Source organism: Sturnira hondurensis, unplaced genomic scaffold, assembly GCF_014824575.4.
Source record: "Sturnira hondurensis isolate 20B ecotype Veracruz unplaced genomic scaffold, ASM1482457v3 Scaffold0008196, whole genome shotgun sequence".
NCBI classification, from domain to species: domain Eukaryota; kingdom Metazoa; phylum Chordata; class Mammalia; order Chiroptera; family Phyllostomidae; genus Sturnira; species Sturnira hondurensis.
This window is the reverse complement of record NW_028080827.1, coordinates 7,480,893-7,495,153: the sequence shown is the minus strand read 5'-3', so window position 1 is coordinate 7,495,153 and position 14,261 is coordinate 7,480,893. Positions and strand designations below refer to the sequence as shown.

At 36.5% G+C, this 14,261-nt stretch overlaps 1 protein-coding gene across 7 annotated transcripts in view; it reads left to right on the top strand.

The window, feature by feature from the left end:
* ATOSA (atos homolog A) overlaps positions 1-14,261 on the top strand; it is a 97,114-nt gene that overhangs the window by 13,717 nt on the left and 69,136 nt on the right. The window contains exon 1 of one of the 7 annotated variants that reach the window (XM_037054659.1): positions 10,407-11,250. The exons of 5 other annotated variants lie outside the window; for them this stretch is intronic. In XM_037054659.1, the coding sequence (XP_036910554.1) occupies positions 11,214-11,250 (37 nt within the window). In that variant the 5' untranslated portion in view covers positions 10,407-11,213. Of the gene's footprint in view, positions 1-10,406; positions 11,251-14,261 lie in introns of those variants that run through there. One more of the 7 variants, XM_037054658.1, reaches the window with a different exon arrangement.

Sequence of the window (14,261 nt, the reverse complement as noted above, 5' to 3'; positions counted from 1 at the left end):
TGCAGTTTACATTTACATTTCCCTAGTCATCGCAATATTATCTTTAGTCACTTTAAGGAAGTTGCTTCCTGTTACAGACAGGGGGTTAGACTCGTGTTGGACAACATTCAGAAAGGTTTTAGAGTACATCGTAAGGACACATGAAGGTAGAAGTGAGTAAAATTATTGGCTTTTGGAAAAAGACAACTAGGTCATGTAAATTGAATAGTTAATTAAAATTCTAGCAGTTTTTCCTTATTTAACTTAAAAAAAAACATTACTTGGACAAAGTGGATTTAAGAGAAAAGTGTTGATGAAATTTCAAGATTTTTTTCAATTGAAAAAGCTAAAAGCTTTAGCTTCAGGCTACCTCTCTGACCTCATTTCTCGGTGTTCTAAGGTTCCCTGGACTCTGGGTACGCTGACCTTGACGTCCTTCAGCCACCACAGGCACACTGACACTGCGGGGCCCTTGCGTTTGCTCTCTGCTTTTGGAATACTAGTCTCACAACCGTGTCCTCTACTTCACTTGACTTTCTGCTGAGTTGTCACACACTCCTCAAAAAAGTATTCCTGATCATCCTATAAAAAAGTACAATAAGTTCCTCTCTCTGTACTCTACATTACTCATCTTCGTAGTCCTTATCACTGCTTAACTTGATGGTCTGTATCTGTTTATTTCCTTTTTGTTTTTCTCCCCAATAAGAATGTAAGCTTCATGACAGGGACTTAGTGACATTTGTTTACTGCTGTTTCCCCATGTGTGGACTGGTGCCTGGAATTCAGTAGCTGCTCAATAAGTATTTATTATTAAATGAATGCTTACATGCATTTTAGTATCTTTGTGGTATAGTATAAAGTTGAGTGGAAAATGTTATATATTCCTTTTTTGTAATTTGTTAGTTTTGTAATCCTAGAGAATTAGTTCTCTAGTGTGTTTCTTTTTAAATGGGGATATTTATGCCCACTTCTCAAGGTTATTAGAGGATCAAATGAGGTAACTACATAAATGTAATGCAAGGCATTTGCTAACTGAATAAATGGTCAAAGGAATGTCTCTGCTATCAGAGTTCATAGGGGATGATTGATTTCAGCCGGTGTGAATAATTTCAGGGCAGAGACAGCAGCAGGGCTGAGCCTTTAAAGACATGTATGATTTGGGTAGATGGGAATTTACAGAGGAAGGGGGAGAGGACTGGAGAGAGGACATTCTGAACAGTTAACATGCTTAAGGGATAGCATGTACATTAATGTGAATTGGAGGGCTTACTTCTCTCTTTTCCTTTTGCCACCATTCTCTGTGATATATGGGGGATTAGTGTTCCCTTTTATGAAAATCTTGAGAATATTAACAGCATACAATACTGACAATGCCATAGCTATTGTTTTATAATACTCTTTTGACAGAGACATAAAGTGCATTATTTCTAATAAAGTATCTGTGTTATAACAAATACAGGGGAGAGAAACAGAATGGCATTGGAGATTCCTTTTCTCATTCCAGATAATTGCTGGCAAAAATTTAATAAACTATGGAATTAGAGGCCCTCGAACCTTCCAAGCTTATGTGCGCTGTGAGAGCAAGGAGATTCCCACACCACTGATAAGTTTTCCTAGCTGTATTTAGGAGAAAATGGGCTCATATCCTCTCTCTTAGCCATCTAGATAAACATTTTCACACCAAAGCTTCAAGAAAAAAAATTTTGTCCATGGGAGGGGTGTGTTCAGTGTATTTGGTAGAAAGAGCACAAAGCAGGAAATCTTAGAGTCCATTTATAACTCTTTTCTTAAAAATTGTTTTTCTGGGAATGTGTGTTCTTAAGTTCATCTACTCACTATTCAGAAGCTGGGATAAGGGACATACCTGTGTCTTTGAGGAAGTACATTCAGATCTTAGTAATTATTGTATTGATTATATGCTGGTCCTGGAGGCATATTTCTGTAATCTAGCATATAATAACTCTGGCCTGTGCTTTTTCTTGTAGTTTCTCTTACAGAGTTCAGGTAACTGCCAGGGGACTCTGAATGGCTAACGGTGAAAAAATCCTCAGGTTACATGGAGTTACAGATTAAATTTCATTATGAAGAACTTAGGACATGAAAATGCTTTTGTTATTCTGAAATTACTCTTCAAAATCATGCTATTACTAGAAATCAGAGTTGGGAAGGTCCTTAGAGATTGTCTCTTTCATTTTCACAGTTGAGAAAATATAAAGCCCTGAGAAAAAGAAGTAATCTGTCCAACTACAGCACAAAAACTCCCATTTCCTACTCGCCGGTTGCTATTTTCTATACCACACAACTTACAGCGAGAGCACCATCACCTCTCGGTTCTGGCACCAGAAATGACATAAAGGCCGTCCAGCCAGCCTTCCTCAAGGAACTCGAAAGAAACAAAGGCTAGGTGATTCTATTTCAATACAGTTCTCCAGTTAATATATACAGGGTGGGGCAAAAGTAGGTCTAGAGTTGTTCACCTGGAAAATAATACAATAATGAATAAATAATACTACAAGAGTAAACTCTGTTTCAGGTACTCACAACTGTAAACCTACTTTTGCCCCACCCTGTGTGTGCTGGAAATAAAATGATGAGCAAGAACTAATACTGCCTCTGGCCTCTGGAACTTGTAGTAAAATGTAATCTTTCCTGATGTTTTTTCCAGAGCCCACAGGCAGATCAGGACTGGAGGTTACCTTGTGCTGTTTTGGGAGAGGCACAGGTGGGGAGTGGGGGAAGGAACCTAAGAGGAAAAGAGTATCAGATGGCCTGCACAGGCTTGTAGATCTACATTCTACTATTTTTTCTATTTGTAGTGGTCTCAGAAATTTTTGGTTTAAGTATGTGTGTATGTTCTGTTTTATTTTGTCTTGTTTTTGAGAATAAGGAATGGAAATTTATTCTCAGTAAGTATAGACTTCAAATGAGGTGCTCGGTTCATGAGACCTTATTGATTTTCCCCTCTAGGCAATGCAGCTGAACCTTGCCTGGTCTAAAAGGTTAGAAACTATTGAAATCATAAATACTTTCCACAGGCTTGCTGGGTGAAGCGATTATATAAACTGAAATTGTGTTGAAAATGGAGGGCTTTGACAGACAGATTGACTGTAGCATTTGTGTGAGGAGAAGAAAACTCCTGTCTCCCTCTACACAAAAAGGTGTACTCAGTAGGTTACAGAGTTTGTGCCTTCGGAGTCCTTTGGAACCTACATATCTGTGTCTCTGGTAGTGTTGTGTCGCCCAAGTAAAGGCTTATAGAACTGAGTTATGACAGTCTGTGAGGTGTGTGAATTCTGATTGTAAATCTCTAGTAACTACTTCTTTATCAAACTCTATTTAGTAAAATAAAACTATCAACCTTGAATATATGCTTCTGAAGCCCGTGTTGTTTGCATGTGATAAGGTAGAACCAAATCCCTATATGAGGACACTGTAGGGGATGGTGGTAATTGAGAGACAGTATCGCATGGAGCGGTGACTTTAGAGTTTTTTGACTGCCCACAGTTACAAAGAAAGCTGATGTTGCTGCCCCGTAACAACACTGCCTCTCCCCAAACAATAGTCTTTACTCAGTATCACTTATGCAGTGGTGACTAATGTTTTTAGTATTTTATTTAAAAAGAAAATGATAGTCCTAATACCTTAAATTAATTTCACAGCACATTTAATCCTACAGATTGTTTTAGCATTTAGAACTTGAAAGACCTGCATTCAAGTTCTGATTTTGTCATCTCTATATAAGCTTGGTCAAATTATCTAACTTCTCTGGTCTTCAGCTTCCTCATTGATTAAAATTGAGGTAATAATGGTATTCATTTTAATAGTTTTTTAAAATAATGATATGATATTAGTGAAGTGGTGGTGCCAGGCATTTAATAAACACGTAATCAATGGCTATTTTGATTCTTTTTTTAAAAGATTTTATTTATTTAATTTTTTACAGAGGGGGAGGGAGAAAGAGAGGAAGAGAAATACCAATGTATGGTTGCCTCTCACATGGCCCATACTGGGAACCTGGCCCGAAACCCAGGCATGTGCATCGAACAGGCAACTGGGAATCGAACTGGCAACTCTTTGATTCTCAGGTGGGCACTCAACTACTAAGTCACACCAGTCAGGACCTATTTTGATTCTCTTCAAAGTTTGTTAGCTTAGGAAATTGGAAGTACTAATAATGGTGAATCTTCTTCAGAAAGAAATTAATTCAGTTTTAGATATGTTAGAGTTTGAGTTGCTAAAGGTAGCCAGACGAGTTTAGTAATATCATTTGGAAATTAGACTGTATGAAATAGTCTGAAATTAGCAAATTGTTTAAAAAACTGCTAGCATTCAGGGTACTAAAACTTTGGGGACTTAACAATTGAGTCTTTCTTAAAGCTATATAAGATTTACTTAATTCTACAAAAGTGGTTTACTTTTTAGATTTCTGCTAAAATTCTCCAAAATTTAAAAAGCAGAATTTGTCATTTGTAGAGGTAAATTTGTCATTTGTCATTTGTCATTTGTTGGCATAATTTGTAGAGGTAATCACATCTACCAGAGATAGATAGTTGTGGGAAAAACAGCATAGGACTTGGAATTAACGAAGTATCCCACTGGCTGCCTTAAGCTCTTCATCTACAAGATTCTCTCTCTCTCTCTCTCTCTCTCTCTCTTTTTAAAGATTTTATTTATTTATTTATTTTTTAGTGACGGGAGGGAAGAGAGAAAGACAGAGAGAAACATCAGTGTGTGGTTGCCTCTCTTGCACCCCCTACTGGGGGCCTGGCCCACAACCCAGGCATGTGCCCTGACTGGGAATTGAACCTGCAACCCATTGATTCTCAGGCCAGCACTCAGCCACTGAGCCACGCCAGCCAGGTCTCATCTACAAAATATTCTTGTTTCACAAAGTTACAATGATCTAACAGACAGGTAAATATAACATACATTATATTCATAACAGTACTTTACTAAAAGGTTATTTTATCAAAATAAAAAAGTTACGATTGGTTCTAGATTTATAAATGAATCATACCTGTCATTCTTTATAATATAATAGCAGGATATTAACAATACCCCACAGTATGTCCTTAAAGAAGGATGAGTATAGGTAAAGGGGAACCCATGTACATCTTGGCACACATTTTATGTAATAACAGTGATATTAATTTATAAAGACTACATATATAGGATATTAAAAGCAAACTCTTACACCTGATCCTGATACTTTTAAATATGACTTGTGTGTACAAGATATTATTAGACAAAGTGTTTGTCCAGTAGCTTAGATTATAAATAACCCTTGTTCTAGCTCATTTTAAACAATGTAGTATGAACCATGCCAAAAAAAAACAGGCTAGAACATTTTCTTCTCTCCAAGATCTTAGGTTTTGTAAACAGGGCTGTGCTCCTGGAACTAATCTAGGTCATCATAACCCCAAATCTTTTGAAAGATGAGAACCCCAATTAAGACTCTTAGGTACTTTTTAATATTTTGAAATTAAGACATGTTTTAGCTCTTATAAACACAGTATTCTTGGATTGCTATTTGGCCAGTTGGCTTATTTGTGCCATGTCATAATGAATACAGATCACTGAGTAATCATTTCAGCAATGTTTGCTAGGAATCTCCATGTGAGTGGAAGTTAATGTAATTTATTATGAATTAATTTGTCCCAGTACTGACCTAACAGCATAACAGTTTGTTTTTGAATAAGAAGTGATTTAATGAGAAAAACTAAATTTCCCTAATATCAAAAAATGGATAACAATTTAAATTTTAGTTGTTGTTTAGTCTTTCTTGCAAATTAGTTATTGAGCTGTGAAGTGAGTTGTTAAATGTGACATGTTTAAGAAACTTGAAAAATATCAGTGTCATAAAAATCTTTCTTTGGTAGTCAAGATTTAAATTTCAGCCCCATTGTTATTAATATGGGATACTGCTAATGTTTGTCCTCTATTTGTCCAAGTGGGTATGAATCTTTGTGGGTGTGGGAGTGTGTATGTATGCACATTCCCCCTTCAGTAACATCCCGTAGACCTGATGTTTGCATAGGAAAAGAGGAAACCTAAATTGCTTGAAAGCCAACTGGTGAGCTAGGTAGTTGGTAACTCTTAGAGAAATCATTATCCCCACTTCACAGATGAAGAAATAGATCCAGATAGGTTAAATAATTTGATGGCACAGCTTGTTAATTCTAAGAAAACCTGAGCCCTAGACTGTCTGGCTCCTCTCCATTGTGCTGTGCTGCTCTAAGGGATCTTTCCAGTAATGAGGCTGGATATTGTACAACCATGTTCACACTGCTGTCCCCTACAAAACCACCAGGGTTGATGATATCCTATTTGTATAGCATGATGCGGTTTTCAAAATAATTTTACCCTATCTTATTTGATCCTTAGAATATAAGAAGATTGTAGCCCCCCCCCCCCCAAATCCCAACTTAAATGTGAGCAACTTCAGAGAAGTGCTTACAGACACAAAGCTGATGAGAGGTAGAGTTTAGATCTGAACCCAGATCCGCGGCTCCTGTTCAGTGCCCTTTTCTACTTTCTTTACCTTCTCTGGATTAGATAGGTGATCTTTGGTCATGAAATAGTGAGGTTTTACAGACTGAATCTTGTGTCATGTCATGTAGTAAGCACACTACAGCTACAGCCCGATTCCCTGTTTAGCAGTCACATCCTGTTTTCCTGTTATTAGGACAGTTTTGATGTGTATGAACTGCAGTGGTGGTTATTGAATAAGTAATAAATGGAAAATGTTGACTTGAGAGTTCTGTATTTAAACTTATTTCTTGTGTAATGCCACGGTTGCCTTATGGAAATGTACATAAGAAAGGAACTGTCAAGGAAAGAATAGTACTGGATAAGAGCTCATATGGTAGATTCAGGAAGACCTAAATTTGAATCCTGAATTTGCCCGGGAACAAGACCGTTTCCTCCTCTGTAGGGATAGTAACTATCACAGGGTGGGAGGAGATGGTCCCATACAGAGATCAGCACCATGCCTGGCCAGTGGGCCTGACATATATAGTAGCTTTTTAAAAAAATATTTTTATTATTTATTTATCTTCAGAGGGGAAAGGAAGGAGAGAGGAAGGAAACATCAATGTATGGTTGCTTCTCATGCATCCCCTGCAGGGAACTGGCCCCTGCCGGAAACTGGCCTGCAACCCAGGCATGTGCCCTGACTGGGAATCGAACCCCAGTCGTCTGGTTCACAGGCCCGCGCTCAATCCACTGAGCTACACCAGCCAGGGCTATAGTAGCTTTTTAATCATTACCTTTGATGGGTTCTTTTTTTCCTTTCTAATAGCAATATTTCTTTTTTGTGTAGAAAGTGACTAATTTAGCAAGATTATGTCTAAAATATCTTAAAAGTGAATAGTTTTCAATTATTTCTGCCAACAGAGAGTAGATGATGAAACAATTGATATTTTAAATTATTTCATTTTATATTTAGAATATGTAGTTTAAAAATCACGAGAAATCTGTTTTCCTATTTCTTCACATTATGGTAGTATAAGTAATTTATATTTCTTGAGCTGGTTATTGGGCAAACACAGTTATGACCCTGTTGGGGTGATGCAGGGGCATAGGGGGTTTTTGATGGTTGGGGGTGGAGAATTGAGAACCTGGGACTAGGATTTAGTATAGAATTTTATATTATTCAGATTCCTAACTTTATACTCCTGAGACTTGCAACGTAGGTAATGAGCCATTATGTTATAGCACACACATTTATAGCTTTGTGTACCAAGATGAACAAACTGGAGAGAAGCATTTTTTAGAATTATATAAAGTACCATTTTAAATGTATTAGAAAACTGGCAGCCCGTCGGGAGCATTTCACTAAATAAATCTCTTGGTTTGGTTTTACTTTTGAAGATGGCATGTCTCTTGGAGCTCATTTTGTTAACTTACAATTATTTATTTTAAAGGGTGTTTTTTAAGATTTTATTTATTTTTTAGAGAGGGGGAAGGGAAGGAGAAAGGAGAAAGATAGGGGTGAGAAACATCAATGTGTGGTTGCCTCTTGTGCACCCCCTACTGGGGACCTAGCCTGAAACACAGGCATGTGCCCTGACTGGGAATCAAACTGGTGACCCTTTGGCTCACAGGCCAGTGCACAATCCACTGAGCCACACCAGCCAGGGCTTGTGTTAACTTACAATTACATGTTTCTGACTAAATTGAATTTGTTTTCTGTAAGTTCTCTTTGTGTATGATGTTAACCAATAGTTTAAGATTATAGGTAAATGATATCATTAGCCTTTAATTAAAAAGTTTAAGAACAGAAGTAGTCCAGAACAATTTAGGGATTATATGTTACTCCTTGTTTGAAAGATATGGGAAGAGGTTAATTTTGAATTATAAAGTTACTCATCTAAGAATTAAAAATTAACTTATTTCTTATGACCAGAGCTGTAGTCATACTTCTAGCTGTATGACTTGAATCAGGACTTTAGAGCTGATTTTTTGATTCCCTAGAATATTTACTTTTCATAATTCTTCAGTTATAGTTGTCACACCTTTTCCCCATTACTCCCCCCTTCTCCATGCCCCCCACTCCCACAGTCTGTCCTTGCCATTGTCCATGCCCATGAATGAGTCCTCTATTTATGTTCCTTGTTATTCAAAGAATGCAAATAATGATCCTTGTTCTATTTACCTCCTGTGGTTGTGAAGTCAAGTCAAATAGTATATGTATATAAATCAAGCATGGTGCTGGTAAGCAATATTGTAGGCAAACATAGTGCCTACCTTTAAAGTACTAACAGTGTGGTGGAGGAAGAAAATTTTATTAAACCAGTCATTTTGCAAATAATTACTTAACATTCTATGAGCCAAGTACTAAGAAAAAAGTACAGGGGTCCTGACTAGTCTTGGACCTAAATTAAAAGCTGCCCAGGGAAAAGAAATTTGGGCTGAGACATCAATTGAAGGGGTTGTGGGAGACCACTCCTAGTGGAAGAGAAATAGTATTTGCAGAGAAGTTTAAGAGTATTTAGTAAGCAAAAGTCCAGTCTGGCCGGCAGTGAGCACGCTTTAGCCTTCACAGCAGCCCTATTTTATGGATAAGAAAACTGAAGCTCAGAATGCTTCAGTAATTTATATAGGGTCTTAACATTTTGCAAATGACAGATTAGGTATTGAACCCAGGTTGATTGGCCTAACTCCCAAATCTTTGTTTTGTCTACTGTGCCATTCTTTCTCTGAGTCACTTTATCTCATGGGCTTACTGTGCTTCCAAACACATCTTTCCTCTTGCTATTTCTCAGAGGGCTTAGCAGCTCTCTCTCCTGCTAATTGTGAAGCCAATGATCAGGTTCTTTGTCTATGCTAATGTAATAATGAGGCTTAACTCTTTCAGTGTGTACACTGTGTACTCTTACTTGTGTACTATAAAATAGAGATTTTCAACCTTTTCCATCTCATGGCACGCACAAACTAAGGGCTAAAATTCTGCAGCACACAAAAAATACTTTTTGCTAACCTCACGAAAGAATAGGTATAATTTTGGTTCATTCACACCAACAGCTGTTGTTTTGGTTGTTGTTATTTTTATCTTTGACACTCTAAGGGAAAATAGGTCAGTCCCCCTGACTAAATAGTCAGGTATTGCATGTTTTAAAAATTCTTGCAGCACAAGGGTTGAAAATCACTGCTCTAGAACTCCAGGGATCCTAGAAGCTTTTTCAGGGGTAGAAATCTCACGGGTTCTGGAGCTCACACAAAAAACTGCAATGACCTCTCATTTAAAAATAGCCTCGTGATACTCATAGGGTGCTTTAGTAGAGCCAGTGTTTCCATCAGCCCCTGCTTTCTACCCCCAAGAACTCTCCAGATAAAGATCTGAGTAATAATAACAGTGTGTTTCTGCTGCAGCCTCTGCCTACTGCCACAACCCCCCCCCCCATATAAAAATCCTAAAGCCACCACTAACAGTGCATTTTATTGGGAGAATTAAAGTGAAAAGGGTTTCATTGCTTTAAAAGTTTCAAAAACACTGTCCTAATCTCTGTGATGTTCTGGGGAAGTATCTCCTGCTAATGAGAGAGTTTTTTCTGATCCTTCATATCTGCTTATCTCCTATTACCAGCATTAACTCCCCCAAACATCTTTGTAAGTAGGGGAGGGATTTTGTTGTTGTTCTTAAAGCTTGAGAGACTATACAGATGGGTATATTGAAGCCCAGTACCTGAAACCTGAAAAAAACTGATGTCTGTATTTCCAGATAATTTTATGATGGGTAAAATAAATGCATTCTGGCTAAAAATGTTGTTTTATGTAAGAAAGGATTGAAATTAAAATTTTTTTCAGTGTTATCTTTTTTATTGAATTTATTGGGGTGACATTGATTAACATAATTACATAGATTTCAGGGGTACAACTCGACATTGTATTGTGTGTTCACCACTAAGAAGAGATATTTTAATGCCAATACTGAGTTAAATCTTTCATTTTTGTGAGAATTTACTAAGTAAACTGATTGCTTTTTCTTCTCAAGTCTTTATCTAATCAATCTGTTAACCTCAAATTTTCTGGCCGTCATAAAAGGTACTGCATAAATTTGGGGGGAGCTGTTTTAGGCCCTCACCCACTTTAATTAATGGCTCATGCTTTCCTAGGAATTGTGAAGTTTATTGTAAAGTAATTCATAGTTCTAGGTAGATGGAGTTTGATGCTTTATTCTCATTGTTGTAAATTTTTGTATTTCTATGTTTTCAGGGGGGTTCCCTTGGTAGAACCTGATTTACTTGAAATGCAAAGTAATAAATCGATTCCTTCTACCACCCTCTTTGTCCCCAGTGTTTTATGTGAAACACTGACTGAGATGTTTGCCTTACAAATTTCTCTTTTTAAAAGCACTCAGAGACACACATTTTAGGGGTTCATGCTAGATACTCTGTCATTGTGGCCCTACTGTTCTTTCCTTTCAAGTTGCCTAAACACAGCTGAGTTGGTGAGAGGAGCAAAGACAACAGGATAGTGCTGCCAAGTAGACAGGAAGCCGTAGTGGACCTAGCAAGCAGGGGCGGCTGAGCACACCCTCTGTCCAATCAGCTGTGAGTGCTGTTGCTATGTGCACTCTTACTCTGCTGCCTTTGTGAAAAACCTTAGAGGGAAAGCGGAATCAGCACCCACCACTGAACGTTTTAACCACTGCAGACATCTGGATCCCTCAGTTACTGACTGTATAGCAATTGACAGCCAGAAGGCAACTTCTTTTATACAAGGATTCCAGTATGGTTTTCAGTGGAAACAAAGGGCTTCACAGAGAAGGTGTGTAATGAAGTGTTTTTAACGGCATTATTTTTAAGCTTCCGATTTTCTGTAGCTGTTTACCAGTTGTGGTGTTGGCTTTGCATGGATTTTTAATAAATAGGTCAAGAAAAATGATCTCACTTTGAAAAACATTGAACTTAGGGAATTTTATTTAGCTTCATACAGCCTGTTTCTTTGAACAGCATTGCTTTAGAGATTATTAAAATGCTGATCTGAACAATGAGTAGGAAGAAAAGAAACCAAAATACAATGAGCTCACTATAAAGGAGGGAAAATAAGATAAAAATGAGAATACTGGAAAAAGAATAAATAGTGTTAGCCAGAAGCATTAACTGTATTTGGGGGCAGGAGGTATTTTTAAAATAAAAGCTGTTAAGGAGAATGTATTTAAAATAAGTTATATGTTTTTAACTAAAATATATTGTTTATGAATTTGACAGATTACCAGAATTTAGCTTGGTGAGAATTTTGACATAGTTTAAGAATTGATGTACTATTGTTTTACAAAGGATTTCTGAAGATGCCACCTCAAATTCGATAGTCTCCCAATTATTTGGTGTGTTGACTAGTTCTGTGCAGCTCAGATAAAGGGTAGAAGTGCATATAATCTACCCGCAAAGTCGGTGTTGTGTTCTATTACACAACACATCATAAATGGTTAAGAGCATATTTAAAAACTAAACTAGGTCTCTTAGATATGGTAATTCCATATTTGAATTAGTTGATGCTAGGAGAATGTAGTAGAATCTTATTAAATTAAACCTCACTAATTTAATATTTGTAATAATTGAACAGAATGTTGGTTATAGTTTGGTTTTATGGGATTTGGAAAAGCCAGTTTATGTAACTGAATATAAGAAAGTTTTAAAATGTCTTAGATAAACAAAAGTTTTTTTATATGTTCTTAAATACCTCAAAATTATAGTGTTTACATAGGTGATTTAGCTAATGATTCTCTTAAATTAATTAAAACAGAACAGAAAACTAATTAGTATATTGCCCTTTTATGAACAGTTTTCTTTTGCTTATTCAGTTTCACCTGGTTGTGTAAGTGGCTCCTTAATTTACTTAGTGATTTATGTCTGATGAAATAAAATTAGTATAATATAAATTAAAAGTTAATATTTAAGCTTTATTTCTTATCTTTACAAATATATTTTAAAATTGGATTTGTTTCAATAGTGTTCTTTTCAAGAAGTACCTGTCATTAGGAAAGCTTAGCAACCAATGTTAGCATTATTTGATAAGTGATTAAATAATTCTTTTCTTTGAACAGAACTCAAAATGTATCTCGTGCTTTTGTGTTGATTACTGATCATTTTTAGTGGTACGTGTAATACTTGAAGAATTTAAAGAGTAGATGCAAATATACAAAATAAATTGTCCTTAAATATTCAAAAGATGTTTTACACGACATGTTGCTGACATTTAAAAGACTCTGGCATTTCTCATTTTTCCAGTTGGTAGGTGTAGCCCAAAAGTTGAACTTCATAGAAGTTATAAAAATTATAACAAAACGAAGAGAGCTATTATAGTTTTTGGATTTAATGGCCCCCACAATATAAAGCACTTATTTGCAGAAGGGGAGCAATGAGGCAGGGAAGGAATAGGAGACAGAGGTGTGTTGAGAGTATTAAGTAACAATTGACGGTATGGAGGTCAGTCTAGCCATTTCCATTTTTTGAGCTATTAGTCTCCTCAGTTACTATTTTTTTTAAAAAATGATAGAACCACAAATACCAAAGTTTTGCTTAAATGGATTTGCTCCTCTTTTCTCTTTGGTTTATTAAGAACTGACAGACTTCCAAGAGCAGGCTGATTTCATTCACAGACTGCAAAAGGTAAAGGAACGTGCTGTTGGCAGGAAGGTTGGGCCTGTTGCTGTGTCACGCAAAAGCGTGGCCTTTGTGTTGCGGGAGGGCTAGTCTTGGGAGAATCCCAGATTTTATTCCTGGAATCAGCACCTAAATCTTTCTTTTTTGAAATAAATGAAAGTTTCTCTTCAGTATCAAAACCTTGGGATAATAACTGATGTTTATAATTTGAAGTCTCTGAATTTACTTATTATTTGACAACAGAGTTTTTGTTTTATGTTAAATCTTTAAACCTAAATCGGTTACACGCTTGTGTGCTTATAAGTAGAAAAAGACTTCAGTTCTCAAAAATAGTGATTTAAAAAAAAAACTTTAACCTTTATGTTTTAATTAGTCTACATTCAGTATTATTTTGTACTAGTTCAAAGCATAGTGGTTAGACAGTCATACTTGACAGATTGTTCCCTCTGATGTTTCCAGTATCCACCTGCCACCATACATAGTTACAGTGTTATTGACTATATTCTCAGTGCTGTGCTTGACATCCCTGTGGCTGTTTTGTAACTGCCAATCTGTATTTCTCAGTCCCTTCCACTTTTTCACCCCCATCTCCTCTGGCAACTGTCAGTCTGTTCCCTCTGTCTGTGAGTCTGTTTCAAAAAATAGTGATCCCTTTTTTGTCTTGGCCACTTCAAAAAGAATAGCTAAAAGAAGTGCTCTGTTTATCAGATGTGAGTGCTGTAACTGATTTTACTTTAAATAAATTGTTTTTGTTTATTTTGAAATCACCAGGCAATATTATGTAAGATATATCTCATTTATAGTTCTTCAGAAAAATTCTGCGATTTAAAACGTCAGGTTGGAAAAGGATAAAAATCTGTTTTTCTTTTGCTCTAGAAATCTGTGAAGTCTTTGTAAAAATTATTCTACTTCGAGTGTTATCCCAAATGTTTGATTCCGATAAGTATGCTGTGTGACGCAATGTGTCTTTGACTTTTCCTTGTAGAAATTCATTAGTTTATATTCTGATTTCAAAAAAAAAGATTTGATTAGCATAGTCAGCTAGGCAAGGAAGTTTAGTCTTTTTTTAGATTATATTTTATTGATTTTGCTATTATAGTTGTCCCAGTTTTTCTCCTTTTGCCCCCCCTCAACCCAGCATTCTCCACTCCCTCAGCCAGTTCCCCCACTCGT